Source organism: Haemorhous mexicanus, chromosome 6 (genome assembly GCF_027477595.1).
Source record: "Haemorhous mexicanus isolate bHaeMex1 chromosome 6, bHaeMex1.pri, whole genome shotgun sequence".
NCBI lineage: Eukaryota > Metazoa > Chordata > Aves > Passeriformes > Fringillidae > Haemorhous > Haemorhous mexicanus.
Window position 1 is genome coordinate 31,346,523 of NC_082346.1, and position 18,918 is coordinate 31,365,440.

At 41.6% G+C, this 18,918-nt stretch overlaps 1 protein-coding gene across 8 annotated transcripts in view; it reads right to left on the reverse strand.

Moving 5' to 3' along the window:
* The window catches only part of SUSD6 (sushi domain containing 6), an 80,652-nt gene that overhangs the window by 44,459 nt on the left and 17,275 nt on the right, over positions 1-18,918 (reverse strand). For all 8 annotated transcript variants that reach the window (XM_059849678.1, XM_059849683.1, XM_059849682.1 and 5 more), the window contains one exon: positions 3,638-3,825. In XM_059849678.1, coding sequence (XP_059705661.1) covers positions 3,638-3,758 — 121 coding nt within the window. In that variant the 5' untranslated portion in view covers positions 3,759-3,825. The remainder of the gene's footprint in view (positions 1-3,637; positions 3,826-18,918) is intronic.

The window sequence follows — 18,918 nt, forward strand, 5'->3', positions numbered from 1 at the left end:
GTCACAGACAACACACAGCAATGAAGTCGTTTCAGTTTATTCAAGCTCAATTTATCACTTTAATGGCAATCCTAAAAATTAAAGAGCTAACTTTATAGCATTCTGCACATGCACTCAACAAAAATCAGACTGTGTCTAAACCTAAATGGACTTAGATTCACCGAGCCTGCTTTACTATTAATTTTAAAAGGTTAATATTTACACACTCTCTGTTACGGGTATTGATATTTGCTTAATTCGGGATGTTTAATACTTTTACCAACACATTTACTTGCACGTCCCAGGATCAGGTGATGCTATTATCAATAATGAAAGGCCCAGCCTGTTTTGATAGGTTTCTGACAGAGCCAGTCATGAATCCAAGAGAGATTACACACTTGGAACATAAATCATAGGAAGCTTTCAGAGTATTTTACAGACTACATGTTAAAATTTAATGAACAACTTAATCTGATCCACTGTCATTCTTCCAAAAATAGCCTGGCCAGGCAGGAGGACCGCTGTGAATGAGATATAAATACAAGGCCTTAAGGGACAGAGATGGGAGGGAGAAGGGGTAAAATTACAAAAGTCACAGCAACAAAGAAAAAATGGGGAAGCATTATCTGTGGAAATGCATATAAAAAGGTTGCTACTGCTCTTCTCCAATGCTTTAAAAACTCTCCATCTCAATCTACTAAGCATCCTGGCTCTTAGCAACATTCCAGTTGAACCCTCAAAGAAACAGAAAAGACAGATGAAGAACTAAGCCTCAATATTACTGAGGAGCTTTCCAAGTCTCCTTGCTTGCTCATTCCTTCATTTTTTCCCACAACTAATCTTGGAGAACTTGCCAGACAAGGAAAAACACTGCAACAGTGATAAAGCTCAAAAAATATTCCTGAGCAGCACTCAAGTTTCCATAAATCCTCCTCTTCTGACACAGCTTCACTGCTTGCCTATTACCAAACACTGCATTTGTTTTGTCTTAAAATATGTGCAGTGGTTATTTTCATATTTATGCATATCTTCCCATGAAAAGGGAACAGTTTCCCCAAATTCTGCAGTATGTTTAGTGACTAAGCAACTTATATTCATCTCATGGTACTTGAGGATATTTGGATAGATTGCTTGAATCAAAGTGCTGAGGATTTTTCTTAAAAATCCATGCATAAATAAAACCGATTTATTACCAGAGGACAGAGCAGATGCTTGCTGACTGAAAATGAGTCTGCTCTCTGCATTAACCACATGGCAAAGAGAACATCTTCCTGCCCAGATCATGAATATGTCTCTAAGCTTCCTGGAACTTAAGCAATAGAATTTCTAAGCAGCAAAATGATTGCAATACAATATACCTCAGATGGTTTTATACATACGAATCACAAGCTCTGCTTTCTTACTCAGGGCTGAGCCAGGCATTGTCTCCATGCTCGTCTTTTTATGAGAACATTCTTCAGCTTTTATAACAATTTTGGGCTTGTCACACTGGCTCCACATTCAAGATAAGCATTACCACCACGAGATTTAATACAGTCTCCTGCTTCATGTTAACATCATTTTGCTCTGCTTGCTCGGAATGACTTTGCTCTGCAAAGTAATAAGGATGGCAAGGTGGTTGGGGGACCAAGATGAGGGAAAGCTGATTTTCCAAGCCCCTTGCCAGTACTCCTTGTTTCTCCATCTGGCTCTCTGCTCCTCAGCTGACTTGCTCATTAATGTTACTCATGGCTGGCACGCCGCTGCAGGTGCAGCTCCCTGGGCCCATGACGCATCACTGAGCACCGCCCATCCCTCCCAGCAATTGCCTTTTGGGTTGCTACATCCCAGTCTCAGAAAAACTGTACATGGATGCGCTCCTCAGCAAGTCCTTCCCCAGGATTTCTTCCCCTGCATGTCTTGCCCTCTGCTATGATCCTGGCTCCCCTCTGTTTTCTCACTTCCCCGGCAGGAAATGGTTCCTGCCTAGCCACTATAATCCTGTTTAGCTGATGATCTGCCTTGATTAGTTCACCACAACTGGTTTCAGATCCTGAAGCAAAAAGAACACAGAAAAGGAAACACAATGCAGAATCATTCTTGGGTCTTCTGGCATGCCTAGCTAGTGCTTTTGTCATGTGATTGGATGTCTCAAAAATTATATTAAAAAGGATTGCCAGTATTGTGGCAGCTTTTCCTCATCCAGCAGTCCATGCAGCACAAGGCATTTGCATACTTATTGCAGCCTCAGCTGAAGGTGCTGTAGTGCCTAATGGGGGGTTCAGATGGCATATCTGACAGGCCTACATCTGAAATGAGGCAGTGACACTATCAGTAACAACAGCAAGGCTGGAAAAAAACCATGGATACCCCAGATCCAAAAAGATCTTGTTCCTTTCCCACTATCACTAACTAATCATGACAATTTGTCATGCTCTTAAGGCTGTCTTCCCCACCCCCTCATTATCTACAAGGCCAAAATCAGGTCAGGAAGACGTATAAGTCTAAGATAGCTGATTTCAGTAGTCTCTCCCTTCCAACTCAAAGAGCCAGGAATAGTAAAAGGAAATCAACTCCTCCTCCAGAAGTTTTTAGCACCAGCAGACTTTTCCATACAGGATCACCTCAACTTTGACTACATCTGGAAGCTAATGTTTATTCTGCTGTACCACACTGATGCTGAGGAATGTTGGTCACATGACATTCTCAGGTGCCATGATTTGTCAAATAAATAGGGCTTTTTAGAGTTATGTCAAGAACTGAGGTTTTCTTTCCACAGGCAAGCTAATGCTCTATGTTACAACAGCTGCTCAAGTCAAATCTGTCTTTTTGGGATTAACTCCTTCAAAGCTCTTGCAAAAGCAAACAAAGTTCCTCATTCCATCTCCTGCCTCCTATGACCTGACATCTCTCTACAGACAAAAATTAGATCATGGCTGGTCTGAAAAAAGACGTATTTCAGGGTATCCTGAGTAACCAAGCGCATACTTCACATCACATACTACCTTCTGAGTATCCAGTACATTTCCTTCCTCCACTCATTTCTAAGAGGCAGATCTCCCATCTCTGGTGACATTTTTCATATCATCCCATTCCACTGCTTTTTACACTATTCACAACACTCATCCATCTGAGAAACATCAAGAGATGAGGGGAGAAGGAAAACTTGAGCTGAAAGAGGATCCAATAAAGGGGCAGAGGTAGCAGTGTTAAGGTATCAGAAGATAGCATACAAGGAGCCACTGAACAGTTTAATAAGCTATGCAAAAGAGCTGGACACAATCTCTGCTTCTACCCCTTCACATGAGCAGTTGCTTCAAGGCACAGAGATAGCACTGCCGACATGAGAATCTCACTCAACAAAACCATGGTCCGTGATCTAGAGATGCCCCAAGTGTCCCCAGCTGCAGCAAAGGGATGAGAATGAAGGGGAAAAAAAACCCATGAGAGTCAAAAGTATAGGATGAAGAACAAGCAATAATATTTACTAATATGCAAGACTCATTCAGTTCAGACACTTCCCGCTCTGCTCAACAAGTAGTGATGGAATTTTTCCTGTGAGTACTGAAAGATGTGTACAAATACATCAACCATCACCAGTTTTCACCTAAAAATATACAGCCACTTCCAAACTGATATAGTTCCCCCTCCCTGCAGCATATAAAAAGGTTTCACTTACCGGTGGACTGTGCTTCCAAGATAAAGGAACCAAAGATAACTAGCAGACGAAATAACCCATGGCCAGTCAAGGCAAGAGATGATCCTGTGTTGCTCTTTGATGCTACCATTCCATGGCACATCTTTCACGCACCAAGGTTTCTTTTTTAAAAATTTCTGAAAGATCTGGTTGATCAGGAGCACCTTGGTCTAAAAAAAACAGACAAAGCATGAAAAAATATTGAGTCAAACACCTACAACATCTGGAGAGGAAGAAGAGAAAGTTAGAAACAAAGAGAAACCTTTCATATGTTCTAGCACTGAGGAATCTTACTAAGTATTCACAGTTCTCAAGGTAACAGGAGCAGAAAAAGCAATCTTCTACACAGGAAAGACTAAAAGGAGCTGTATTAGAGAGAGACCATAACTTTTCACTCACTGATGTTTCAAATGTGAAGACTGCCTAGCTTACAAATTAATTTTCGCTTTTCCTTTCAAGGCAGCCGCAGAGGACATAGCATCTGGAGGATTTGTTTCAAAAATTCTTCAAGAGAGCCAATCTTCCTCCACTCCCACCACTTTTCAGAGGGTCTCTGAGACACAGCAGACTGTAGGATAAATCAATCAAATGCTCCTTCAGCCACCTGGAGAGGCACAGCAATGCTGACAGGCAGCCAGCAGGCAAACACACGCTTGTGAGGAGGAATGTAAAACAACTTGCTAACCTCAGGTATAATGATCTGACAGGACAGAGCACAGCAATTAAAACTGCAGGATGTGACACTGCTCATACCTGAGGACTGAGGAATTCACCCACAGCCTATGAGGCACTGTCATAGCAAAAACAGCCTTGTATACAAACACACAAAGCACAGCTGGGAAACAGAGAAAGCACAAAGCTGAGCCCTTACTTTTAACAAAGACCCAGCAGAACACATTGCACCAACCTACTGTAGTTTTAACCTGCAAGGCCTCTAATGGTAAACACACCAACAAACAATCAACCAACCAAAAAACATCCTGGAAAAACAAATCAACCAACAAAATAAAAACAGCCAAAAACCCCCCACATGGAAACACACCTCAATACTTGTATCCTGATATTCATTACACATCTGAAGCTCTCAGGTGAAAACAAATTTGCCAAAATTAATGGTTTTTACACCTGACAACAGGAATACTTTTAATTCTGAGGAAAACCCCATTCAGCCACAGTTTCTTCAGTTAAATGACTGAAGGAAGATTAGATTTTTTTATGTGGCTAAGTTTCCCAAGGAAATTCAAAACCGCTGGTTAATCTCAAAGAGATCTGAGAAGTGCAGAGGCAGGTACTGTACTCTTTTGTACCTTGTGAGGACAAACAGGACATCTGGGTTATCACTCCTACTACTGGGGAAGGCAGAACCTTCAGATCCTTAAGTACTTCCAAGATTAAAGCAATACATCAGAGCAGACTAGAGAAACACACAACTCAGCCTCAACTCACATTTCCAATTACTCAGGCAAAACAGTATATGCATTATGGGAGGGAATATGTAGATTTGTCAATAAACCTGGTAGCCATTCCAGTGAAAAGGTTTTTCCCTTAGTTCCATGTCACTACTATGCTTATACTTCACAAAAGGGCTATCCAGTGAAAAGGTTTTTCCCTTAGTTCCATGTCACTACTATGCTTAAACTTCACAAAAGGGTTGTCTTTAAAACCTGGATCTTTCTTCTTGGATCTCTCTCAATGAAAAATTTTTTGTCTGCATACACCCTGCCTTGAAATGTCATTTCAAGATGACAGAGAGTCATGCGTATTGGAGCTGCTGCTACAATAAACTCCGTGTCCACCCCTTTTGTTTCTTGCTTCATTTGGAGTAGGAGGGAGAGGAGGGAATCTATCCCACTATGCCTGCAGCACAGCCTATAGATTTCTCATGTATTCCATGAATAAGGAGGCAATACTTGTTCAGCAAACTTCCACCATGCAGAATGGAATAAGGATACTTTCACTTACCTGCTAGAATACCCTCAGCAATAATGAGACCATGGAATGAAAAAAACACTCCATGTGAAGAAAGCCAAGCCAGTTAATCTGTGTATCTGCCCCATCTTCTTGAGTCAGACCTCCTGCACAGCACCTAAGTTCATATTCAGTCAGAAGAGGCCAGCCTATGCTCCAGGCCAACAGATGGCTGCTCTCCTCCAAGAGTCCCTGCTCTATACAGAGTTACAGCTCTGAAAAAGCAGTGCATCATCTTCAACAAACACCCTTCTGATTAGACCAAGAAAGCTCGGTCCTCCCTATTCCAATTTAATGAAGCCTCATTAGTATAAGAACCTCTGAAAGTATTGCCACAGTATTTTTTAAAGGTGGCCCTTCCTGCCCTTGGAACAATGCATGTCAGGTGACATAGCAGCAGCCAGGAGAGGTAGGAAGAGGGCATGCAATTATCACAAAATCTGCTGAGCCACCTGAAGTGTACTACCTTTCCCCAGAGGCATTTTCCTCTGCCAGAGAATGTACCCAGAAGTCAGCAGTCCATTTTGGGTCTCTGAACAGCAAACAGGTCAGAAATACCTAAAACAAGAATATCTTCAGAGGGAATCATTTATTGCTTATTCTTGATTCACTAACAGATTGCTCCAAAGCACATCACAGTTTCTCTCCTTTCTTTTAAAATCAGACGTGGTTTCCAGACCTCTTTTTAGCTACCAAGTCACTCAAATCCCAGGTTACCAAATATCCTGTCTATTGCAGGCACAGGACTGCCACTCCAGGAATGCTGTAAATAGATGCTGCTGTGCCTACAGAAACATCCCACTAAGCTGATCTAGTTTGGTGTGGATTTGAAGGAGACACAAGGGTAGCCAGCCCATTCAGTGGGTGACAACATAGACAACCCCCTCAGGACTGTTAGGAGAGATGGGGTACAGGTACTGCTTGTGAGGATCCTCCCTTTGGGCTTCAGTCATGTTACAAAACTTGTTCCCAGGCTTGACTGGTCCCTGCCAAAATTAGAAGAGAGAGGCTCTGACTAGATAAGAAACTATCCCTTCTTCCCAGAGGAGAGCTGATTTTAAGGCTATTTAGACAGACATTCAATTCTCTGAAAATTAACTGTTGTTTTAGCAAACTCCTTATACCTACAGCTCAGGGGGAAGCAGCTTTCATAACAACTCCACAGGCCTCCACTGCCTGAAGTTAGCTGGAGTGCAGGGTAGATCACACACAATTGTCAGACATACTCCCAGGGGCACAGCTTAACAATTCAGGGGTTTGGGAGAACCAAAGTGTACATAAAGCACTAAGGAACAGGCTGGTTTCTTTAATGTATACTAAGAACAGTAAGGCAGAAGCTGACAGCGGCACAAGTATGAAGAGCAAGGATATTTCAGACCCATTTCACATGCCACAGCCTAGGCTGAAGGGTTATGTAAGGATGAAGTTTAAACAAAGATGTTTATAAAGATAATATTCAGTACAGCCAGCAGTGCCCATAAACACAGTAAGGAGTGGAGGAGATTTTTCTTTGTTAAAAGTATATCAGTCAATGAAAGTGGAGGTTTTTTTGTTTTCTTTATAATGTGAACCTTTCAAAACACCTACTAAATATGGATAAGACAATAAGCCATCCTCTTTATCTACAAAGTCAATAGCCACACACCCTCTTAGGGAATGCTATGAACAAGTGAAGAAGTACTCATTGCTCCCAGCTTAGGGACATCTCCAGCTCCTTCTTCAAGTCTTGGCATCAAGCAAGCTTCCCAGTGATGCTTCAGCAAGAGTCCCCCTTGTTGCATGGCCAGCCTTGCCTGCACAGGGAACAGTAGTTTGCTTCTACATGAAGTCCTCAAGCAGACATCAACTCTCACGGAAACCATGCAGGCCAGACTCCCTGCTTGCTCTCAGCAGCCCTTTCCAAAGATAACACACTTGTATATGGCAAGAGCTCTCTTTAAGATAAGTTCTTTGGGGCCCTTTGCCATTTATCTTCCCGACTTTCAGAAGCTGCCAACTCATATCCCTTGAACCAAGATCCCTTTGTAAGCACGTGTAAATTTTCACAGGATTATGACTTAGTTTTCTTATTTTTCTTATTTTGTCATAGAAGGACTCCTAGGTCCCCAGGGAAAAGCATTCTTTGGAAGGTCATATGCTCAGGACATGCCCTGGACAACCAGAGACTGGACAGTCTGAAGCTCTCTAGTTGCTCAAAATGCCTGGCACAGTTATGTCCTGTGTCACTGCTGTTGGAAAACAGGTCTTCAACCTGAATTCTTCAAAGTTTATTTAGGGAAGTGTTCAGAATGTTTGGAATGCTACTGGCTTGCTTTTAAATACCATACTTGAAACTTAACAAAAGAAAATTAGCTATCTTCATGCATGTAAGAAATCTCTATTTTATCCACATGATTTCCCCCTCACAGAATAATACTCAGACATTGTTTGCTAACTCTTGAATGCACACAGCAAAGATCTTAGCAGTGGCATGAGTGATGGGTGTGCACAGCATAGCTTTTGAAAAGCTAAGCACAAGTGTTGTTCTTGCCTCATGGTCATGCTGCAAGTGGAATCTAACGTAAGCAGTGTGGTTTAGAGGATGTAACCTTCACCCTTAGTTGCTGGTTTTGTTGTATCCTTATTTTGCCCGCTTTCAAAGAGCAGTTAAGCTTTAAAGCAAAAGAAGTCACCCTCTTGACTGCTAAATAAAAAAAAAATACAGAAAAATCAAGTCCAAGTGACAGCAGAGGAAAGAAATCCTTCATTCCACTTGACTTTCTGTGGTTAAACCAGTTTAGTTGAAAGCTTTTAAAAACAGAATTGTGTTTTTAACATTTAGGAATAGCATCACAATTCAATTACACTGTTCAGTTTAAGTTAGGGACAAAGGAAAAAAACCAAAGCCTTTGAAGTTACCTGTAGGCAGTTCAGAAAATTCTTAATTATCTGACTTTTCAGCACAGCCAACTTTTAACTATTCAGGATAATCAGAAAAGGTGGAAGAGTAAAGGGGGAAATATGAAAAGCCAAACAATATGCAACATTCCTCCTGTCCAGTAACCAGATTATGTGTTTGGTAGCTTCATTTTACACCTTCATATTTGAATTATAAAAAGGCAGGTTTCTGCATAGCACAGTCACAGCATAAAGCAGATAGGGAAATTGCACATATTCCCTGCTACAAAGAAGAATCACTAGGAAAGACCAAGCTGCTTATTCTAGACATTGGAACCAGCACACACCCTACTGCAAACAACCCCACTGCTGAAGTGGAATCCTAATAATAGTTGGATTTCCTTCCTCATTGCCCAACTGCACTCAGGGTTTAGCCTGTGACCTTCAAATTTGGCTGTTTCTTTCATATAATTGTTTTGATTTAGCTTTTACCTGCTCTCTCCCACAAAGGTTTCTCAAACACTTCTTTGAAATTTTAAAATGTTAAATTAAAAAAAAAAAATCCCAACAAACTAAACCAACAATTGTTGATGCACAAGTTCCATTTTCAAGAGAGAGCGTTGGAGTTTGCACAGAAAGAAGCCTGCTGGACAGGTTAAACTCTGAAATTCCATTTTAATCTCTGATAAATGGCATGTACCTAACTCTCTACAGACTCACTAAGGCACAACCAAGCTTTAAGCCAGGGAACTGGATTTTTCACTAGTGGATAATCAGTACCTTACAACTGATAAAGTCACATCAATATTCCTACCTCAAGTGAATAAACCTGCAAGATTCACCAATTTGCACAGCCTACTCCCTAGCTTCCCCCTCTCTACCCTTCCTATCACAGGCTAAAGTTCTCTTGGCACCTAGATTGTGCTTTTGTACCCCTCCCTTGTTTGCCTCCTTATCTTGCTTGATGCTCCTCTAACCATCCTGAGGTTAGCCAAGCATATTTTCCTGTGTGCTGACTGCTGGGAGCACTTCCTCCAGCTAGTCCCCTTCCATGCTGAGTGCAATCCTTTGTATACCAGCTTCTTCCCTGCTGCAGCCCAGAGAAATGGACAGCAGGTTCAAAGATACTCCTGTGGGGTGTAAACAAGCTTCAACTCCAACATTCCTTTTAAAGGTAAGTAACAAGGAAGGAACAGACTTTCCAAGGGTGGGTGCAAAGAAGAGGTGCAAGGTTGCCAAGGGGAAAAGGGGTGGTATTCAGTACCTTACACTGTCCATTGCATGATGGAAATGCTCAAGTCAATGTGGATTAACAACTGCCGAGCATGGCTCTGTTTTCATTCTTACAGATAGCACTCACACTTTTAGAAACAGAATCAGAAACAAACTACTAGAAACAGTCTCAGTATTGTGTGATCCTTCCCCATTTCCCCATACTGTGGTTGTCATGACAGATTCAAAGAAGATTCATATTGTATTACTTTAAAAAAAAAAAAAAAATCCAATTTTCCTTGCTTTGGTAAGCCCAAGAGAAAGCCCTAAATATCATCAGCTCCCCAGATTTTAAGATGTTTTCTTTAAAGTCACAGAATTTCACTGGAAAATTTTTCTGGTTTACTTGGGAAAAGGAAGATATGAGATCAAAATCCACTGTCCTTCCAAATAAGGAAGAAGTTAGTTATGGGCAGGCTGTGAACTTCCAGGAACCAGTAAGAAAAATAGAGCTGCAGAGGAGCAGTGGAAGAGTTAGGTTAATGCACACAACTCCAATGCACTGCAGATTTCTGCACTATTACAAAAATGCTTATAGCAGTGGGATCATGTCAACAGTGAATGAAAAGAAAACAGTAATTTATTTTTAAAGTGCTGGATCTGCTTTAAAGGATTATTTTTTTTAAACATACTGTCATCTATGCAATCTATGGGAAGAATTAGATACTGGGGGATCGTGGAAAACAAATATCTCACAATCTGTGTCAGTTTTGTTTTTGGGTGATTTTTTTGTTGTTGTTTGTGGGTTTTTTGAAAATGTCTTTATTTGGAAAAGTATTCCCTTTAGAAACCATTGTTTCAGCACTTTTTCCCCTGCCACACTGCATCAGAAAAGCTAGGTTTCATGCTTTCAGCTTTAATCAGTACAACAGCACATTTACAGAGGACCATATGCACAAAATGTTCCAGAATGCCTTCCAAAAATAATAAGTCCTAAAAAAGAAAACTCACAGTAAACTGGAATGGCTTCAGGGAAGGAGAATAAAGAAAATTCGTGCAAAGGCAGAACTTCTTGTAACCACATCCAAGCTTGAAATGTTACTTTCAGTAACAGGGTTGACAAAGAAGCACTGGATAGGTAAGGTCACTTGTATATCCAGGATGCTATTCTCATTTATGCAGCAGTCTTAATCTGTTTCAGAGAATGAAAGCCCATGTACAGTAAAGGCTTATTTTATAATTCCTCACTACCAGAACTCTCCCTATCCTGATCATTTCTTGTGCTTTCATTTCAACTAATGAGGCTAAAAGCATCAGTCTGCTATACATGCAGCTGCAGTACCACCGGGCTGCACAGCCACTTGGGAGGACATCCATTTGGAAGTCTTTTTCCTATCAAAGTCCTCTAAATATAAACTTCAGTGAAGCAGCCTGACATTTAAGTAAGGAACTATACTAGGAGATGAAGGAACTCTTACATTTATTCCTAAAAGCACAGCTGTGAGACACAACTCAACTTTAAAATTATTACATTTCCCAGATATAAAAATATCCACTATACAGAAGTCTCACCCCCTTTCAAGGAATGGTGTCAAATATTGTACAGTGCCTGTTATTTGTATTCCACCTTATAAAGAAGGTTCTCAGCAAGAGACATATTGTTGTATCAGAAGATTCCAAGCTAACAAATCCTTAATGTTTCAATGTCTGTCAGCACATAGATCTTTTCTGAGATAAACACACACACACAAAACCGCCGAAAAATAAGACTGGCCCTTAAGTCCTCTGAAAATGTAATCTTCCAACAAGACAGATCATTGACCAAACCAAAAAAGCCTTAACTTCTGGCTTTGGCCTTAAGACTGCATTCGAGATTCTAACACAGAAGAGAATTACTTCAATAGGTCTTGATAAGGCAGGCCCTCAAAAGGTCTAGGCACTATGGCTTGGTTTTGCATCCATTAGCCCACTATTTTTCTTTACTTTTGTTTTTTAGAAGCTGCGAAGTTGCTAGATGTTTCTTACTGCTTTTCCTCCTCAGGATGCACTGTGTTAACAGCACAGATGCACATGTACTGCCACAAACCCCTCACTGTGGCAGACATCCATCCCAGTGGCACTGGGCAGGTTTTATTCCACAGCACCACATCACTCTTGCCAGTGCACAATAAAAAAAGAACAAATTTTGCATGCCCATTCAACCCTGTCGCAATTAAGACCACAGGACGATTAGCACACTGCCTGCACACAGACCCGCTGTCGGTGTCCCTGGCAGGTCCCCTAGCAGAGCACCCTCACCAGCAGCAGGCACACCCCACACAGACTCCACCCCAACACTCAACATGAAGATTTCAGACTTCAGGCAAGTTAACATAACTAATTTCAAAAGTCAGTAGGACCAAGAGATGTGGGGGTGGGGAAAAGGAGCCGAGACAGCTTGCTTTCTTTTAAATCATTCTTACAATTACCAGAATTACTCACAGAGAAGACACATCACTATGCAGAAGACCCTCACAGCCTTTTTTCCTCTAACTAGTCTCCCTCAACAGGCTACACTTAACTTGATTTTCTTACAAGGGATCAGTTGCAATTACATTCTAATTTGAGCAGCACAAGCTAGAATAATCAAGTCAGATAGACACTCCAAAAAGGATAGTGGCTTATTACATGTCTCAAGAGGACATACACACAAAATGATATGGTCAAGTGCTCCAAGCAGAATTCTCAGGATAGATCCCTTACCAGCAGAGTACCAAACTGTCATCTGAGACCTACAACCATCACACAAAGATTTTGTGTTAAAGATGTAGATTTTGTGTTAAAGATTTCCACCATCAAATTGGGGTGGGAGAGAAGCATGCCAGAAAGAAGCATAGAGAAGTAAGAGTTTGCAGAATGAAACTTTTCATAAATAACACCTGTTTGTTGTACCTCAATAGAAGGTCAGTTTAAAGCTTCAACTTCTTCCTCACCTGACTCAGTGGCATTTAGGCTTCACAAAGCATGGCTAGTAGAGGAAAAAATATTTTAAAAAATAAGTCACTGTTAGCTGGAACTAGGGTAGTCCAGAAGTGGTACACAGGATGCTCTGACTTATAGCAGGAGAGGGAGCACAGCCAGTCTTCTGCACCACCCTGCAAGTGTCAGAGGGATCCCCATTCCTCGACTCCCCAGGGAGGGGCCTCTGTCAAACTGTTATCAAACTCAAACAAAATGTTAGGCAGCCAAGGGACACTGTGAGAGCAACTGCTCACTTAGCAGCTCTCAGCACCTTGTTTATATAGTAGGACTGGTTCCTCAACCTTTACTGACCTGCAGTCTAGTCCACCTCTTGTACATCAGCATCTCCCCTTTGCAGAGCCAGCTGGGGCTGTCCCTCCACCACCTACAGGCTACCTGGGCTGAAGGATGACCCTTGCTCCTGAGTGAATAGACACCGCCATGCTGCTGCTCCTACACCCACCTTGCAGCTAAATATCCCCTTTGCAACAGTAATGAAATTTTTGGGAACTTCTGGGAGAAACTGGGCCCTTGCACAAGGTCAGCTCTGGGGCCAGTGGAAGCAGCAGCTGGGGAAACACTCCCACCTCAGATTTGCTGCCAAGGCCTGAAGTGTCTGAAAGCACTCTCTGGCTTAAGCAAGCAGCCCACTATCCTGGGCCAAGAAATTGTACAAGCTTCTTGCCCCTAAAACCATCTCAATTTTCAATCCACATTGAAGTGCAGAAAAAAATAATTTACTATACATAAAGATATTTTATATCGAAATCATTCCCCTAAATCATGGATCCAGCATCACGGTTTCCATGCAGATTAAAGGCCAGAAAGGTAGGTGAGAGTGCTCCAAAACAGCCAAAGGTAACACAGGCTTGTTAGAGTTAGAGGCAAGCAAATGAAATCAAAGCCAAAAGAGAGGGGAAAGTTACACAAGGAAGAACAGCAAGAGTCAGCAAAAGGCTCAGCAGTAAATGTTACAGTTTTGTGCAGGGCTACGAAGTGGTGCTGCACACAAGCAAGAATGACACACATGCCCGTGCTAGGCCAAAAGGAGATACACCCAGGAGTCAGAGCATACTGGTTATTCAATCTTCTATGTCACACTTTGGTTGTTTTGCTAGACCACCTAGGACTCCAAAAGCACAGCTAGGCTTTGTCCAGTCTACCTCAAAACTCTAGGGAAAACCTTTCCAAAGATCATAATCCCCCCGATACTCAAAATGTGCGAAGACAAACTCTGGATTAAGCCACAGGCAACACCTTTCCACCAGGGACCAGAACGCAGAGGTAAAGCATCCCGCTATCGACCTGAGCACTTGCTTCCCTGCCTTTTTCCCTCAGCCAAGCACACCACTCCCAGGTGCTGCCTGCCTCCTGGCTCCAGGCATAGTGTCCCCCATGCCTGAATGGGCCAGCTACCAGGCAACCATCCATGAAACACAAGCAAGAAGACAGATTATGGAGTCTTTTGGATTTCTACTTGTTTTTTTCACTTGTCCAGCATACTTGAATTCAAATGTCAACAGGCTAGGCACATGAACATAAAGATACCACACATGCTACCCCAAACACCTCCATGCCTTGCTCCCCTTGCACACACAGACCTGAAAAGTGGAAGATCATTCCCCATTCCCTCTAAAAAGTACATTTTAGAGTAGGAATATTTAACTCTCTACTATCTGAAGGTAAGGAATAAGTATGTCAAGCAACTAGCAGCTAAGTGAACAGTACATCCACTTGGGAAACAGGTCACTCCCTGCTTTGCTTGGGGTTTTAAGGTGTCTCCAAGTATCCTCCAAAAGTACACTGAAACTATGAAACTATTTCTCAAGAAAAAACATTCTAGTGAATGTGACCAGTGACCTCTACCCAGCCTCATGGGAAAAGCTCAGCAACTCCAGTTTCAACTGCCTTTAAAGGAAGACTGATCCTATTATTATTTTTTTCCAGACATTTTGCAAATAAATATGAAGGTCCTGCCACAGCCAGTAATCCTCAAGCAATTTCCTGTCTCTGGAAACAAGGTTCCCTCAGACTGAATTGATTAAATAAAGGTTATTAGAATTAGTATAAAGCAAGCTTGTTTAAAAGTCCTGCTCTTCATGTTTTTACCTGTAACACAGTGCTCCAAGCAGCAGGACAAAGAGATCAGCTACAAGAGCTTACAGCAAAAAAAAATTAATATGCAAGACCCACCAAAGAGTGAGAAGGTGATTTACAATTACTTTCAACAGCATAAGATTTTCATGTTCCTTTAATCTATTTTGAGATGAGTTTCTCAAAGGGTATGCACCTTTTTATACTGTACTCTTAAGACTTGATTTGTTTTCCCCATTTTGTAAATCTGATATACAATTTAGTCTTTTGAGAGTCAACAGCTGCCATAACCAAAGCTGTTTTCCTTTTACCTCTGCAGTTTAAGGATGGGCTGCAAAACAACTGGTTAAATCCACTAACGCCATCTTTCAGCATTACTGATTTCCTTTTCCTCTAAAGCCAAACATTCTAAATAAAACCCATACAGAGATAAGTGTTAGTTTCTACAAATGCTACATGTATGTAGAGGAATGCAAACAGCTTGGCATAAGGATCAGACACTTGATCAACAATTCTCTGGCATCTCTTGGACAAGAAGAAACAGGAAAGTAATGACACTGGTGCAACAGTTTAAAAGAAACAGAGCAACCATTTAAATTAAGGCATGCTTTACAAATTAAAAACCCTGAATCTCGCAGAAAGATCTAAACATCAACATCAGACTGGCAATGGTCTCCAATGCACAGGTTAACTGAGCTCCTTGTTCTTATCCGTAACAAAAAAATACATTATGCAGAGTTTTCAGAAATGGTCCCTGCACAGGAATTGACCAAGAATGGGCGGGAGGGTTGGTGGTTTTATTTTAATAATCTCACTTCTCTTCACTATATGCAGACTAACAACTGTTAAAAAAAGACAACAAAACACCAAATGTCATCTGTAGCTCCACCTATACGGTTCAGAGAGACTGTATAGCGCAAATGTCGCAGCAGCTATATCCAGAGGAGTTGGTGGTCTGTCACTTGCAACTATCTGGACTTCCACTGGCATCTTTTAAAAAAGCCACTTGCAAGCTTCCTTTTGTGAAAAGACTAGTCTCTGCTGTTTTATACACATTCTAACTCACCTAGAGCTGCTTCTCTAGGTAAGCCAAACATTGCATTTAACAGGTGTAAGCCGCAGTTGGCTCTGGATAACAAAGGATCTCCATTTGTCTCCTTTTGCACGTCACGGTCTGCTCTCCTCATGAAGCAGAATCACCCTTTCACATGAAGAAGGAAGAGGGGGGAAGACAAAGACAAGCCTGCATTGTGGAAAATAAATAGCTCCACTAAGGCTCCACAGGACACTACAAGGCTCATTTTGAGGAAACCACCCTTCTTACGGCATACTACAGAGCCCAATAGCTATCAGAAGCCTTTTCTCCAGCCCTCACATACCCTTCCCTGGTCTCTAGCAACACTGCCTCAGCCTCCACCTCCAAGTCCTGCTCCTCAGAGGCACTTGAGTATAGCTGCTGGAAATCACTGCAGATGCTGCTTCACAGCGCCCTTGAAAATGAAATCTCAGAGAAATGCTACTGTGAGCCCTTTTGAAAGGTAGGAACACGTGGTAAGGACAGAACTCAACAATGTACTTCTGAGGGACCAAGGTTAAGCTTCATCATCTCTGCCAAGAACAGCCGCACTTTATTTACATCAAAGGCATCAACAGTCTTTACAAGCTCCTTGCAGACAAATCAAATCTGAAAAAGCTAATTATATTTAGGCAACATTTGCTACAAAATAAGTGAAATTGGGCAGGAGTTTAAGTTCTTTGAGGAAGCAGTTCTACTAATAAATTTTTAATCCTGACCAAGAAAAACTGTTGGGTTTTGTCACTAGACCAAGAGCAAGTTTCACTCTCAGAAGTCATGACATAAAAGGTTACTCTTCCCCAAAAGCAAAGGCCCTCAGGAGTGAGGCCTTTTAGAATTTACAGCTACAACCTCAACACTACCATCATCAAGGGAACACTAGCCCTTGCAAACACTGAAAGTACTTCCACCAGCAAGGAGAAATGCAGAGCAGGTGATGGTCTGCAACATCAATAGTTCCAAGATGCCTGACCCAACATTTTTGCTTGCTTTTTTTCCTGGGGAAATAATGTTGACCTCCTAACTGCAGGAAGGACTCCTGATCTGATGGGAATGAAGGAATGGAGAAAAGAAAGAACTGGCCTTGTGAGAGCCATGTCATCTCTGAGCACAGCAATGCTCAACACCCATTGCACATTGCTGAGAAAGGGCTACAGAGCTCACCTGCAAATCAGTCAAGAGATGAGAACATGCAGAGGGATCCCAGCTCCCTTCTACAAGCGTCCACCAAAAATGCAAAGGGTTTAAGACCAATGATAATAACGTGAAAGAGACTGCAACAAAAGAAAGATGTACAATCTATATTGAGACTCTGACTTTGCAGAAGACTGAAAAAAAAAAGCTGAGGAGGAGATTGAAACAGGGGACACTCACATTACTGCCTAAATGTCATCAATCCTGGGGTGGTCTGGTCCCTGAAATTAGCTGAAGTTCAGAGTTGAAACGATTTTTTAGATATTAAGATTAACCCAAGGCCTGCAAACACCTTCATTTCAAGATGCAAAAAGGAATCCTTGGCTTCTTCAGCCAAGAAAATTATTAAATCCCCATTTCTGAGACAGAATTTTTTTTCCTCCACTATTTTAAGTCAAGAAAAAGTATGAGGGGGGAAGGGTATCAGGAATGAAAGTCTAAAAGAACTTCAGAGAAGTGATTAACATAATCAACACTTCTTTTTAAAACCACACCTGAAGTGTAGGTGGCCTTGTATAGGTGACTTGCGTAAGAAATCATTTACCAAGAGTCAAACCAGAGCTCTAGAAACCTTCTGGGAAGGTGTTGGCTTACCATCAGCTGAATAATCCAGTTATGCTGAGTTGAGAAATGTCAGGCCTATCCCCAGCAATGCCTGGCTAAATCCCCTCACCTACAAGTAGTCAGTAGACTTTAGGCAAGCCTGCTATTTCACCAGAATCAAGCTGGAGAAGACTAGTCCTTAAATAGCATAAACGTGGGCAACAAAGACTGCAGCTACCACAGGTTTCTTTGGTCTGTTTTTCTACAGCTGAATGCCGAGACACATTTTCTGAAATAAATGACAGCCACATGCTTCCTTACAGCAGTCCCTCCTTGCCTTACATGGAAAACATTTCTTGTAAGACACACAGGAAGCAAAGGTTAGATCAGATTTTAGTTGTGGGATCTTTTCATCCTGTGCAATAAAAAGCCCACTGATCTCACGCTCCTCCCCCTCATATGAAAGCCTCTGGGCTGAAACGTCATTTCCCATCCCGTTCCTATAGCACATGCTTTTTAACATCCTTTTTCCTACAAAACAGCTAGCTGTTGTGACTCGCTGCAGAAGAACCTGCAAAGGAAGAGCTGCAGACAGGAAGCCTGGGGCACATGCCAAAGGATAAACTTTTGCTTTCAGAAAGGTATGTGACTAGGCAAAAAAAGCCCTACACAAGCACTTCTTGCCTCATTAACACTTGCAGGTCAAAGACAAGTAGAAATCGGAGCCTACAAATCAGACCATGCTGTGCTAGGTGCTGTATAAACACTGAGAAAAAAAAAAAGTCCACTGCAACATGGATATCGCAAGCTACCATCACGTGGAGAAAAAACACCCTTTTAATCTGAGCGATCACTGGTCCCTGAGATCTTAACTCTCACAGCAGGTTCTTGCTATATCACACCCAAAGAAATACAGAGCTCTACTGCAAACATGCAACAAAATCTGCATCATGCCTGTTCTTAATGCTTTCTTTGTTCACTTCATTACTCAATACAGTTCAGAAGACTGAAAAGGAAATTAAAAGGTCACTCAGATACATGAGCTATTTCTGACTCAAATATGCCAATAATTTGACTCAGTAGCAAGAATCAAAGAGCAAAACTTCTTGAAAACATGTTTTCCCTCAAATTCTTTTCTGTAAATATTTAACCCCCTTTATATTTTTGTAGCTACAGTCACTGACATGAGCTTGATATTTATTGATTTATAAAATTACATTTATGAAAGGACTAACAACTAAGACTTTCTTTGCCAATGGCTACCCTCTCCAGTTTCCAGCTCTTTTCCTTCTTTTTCAAG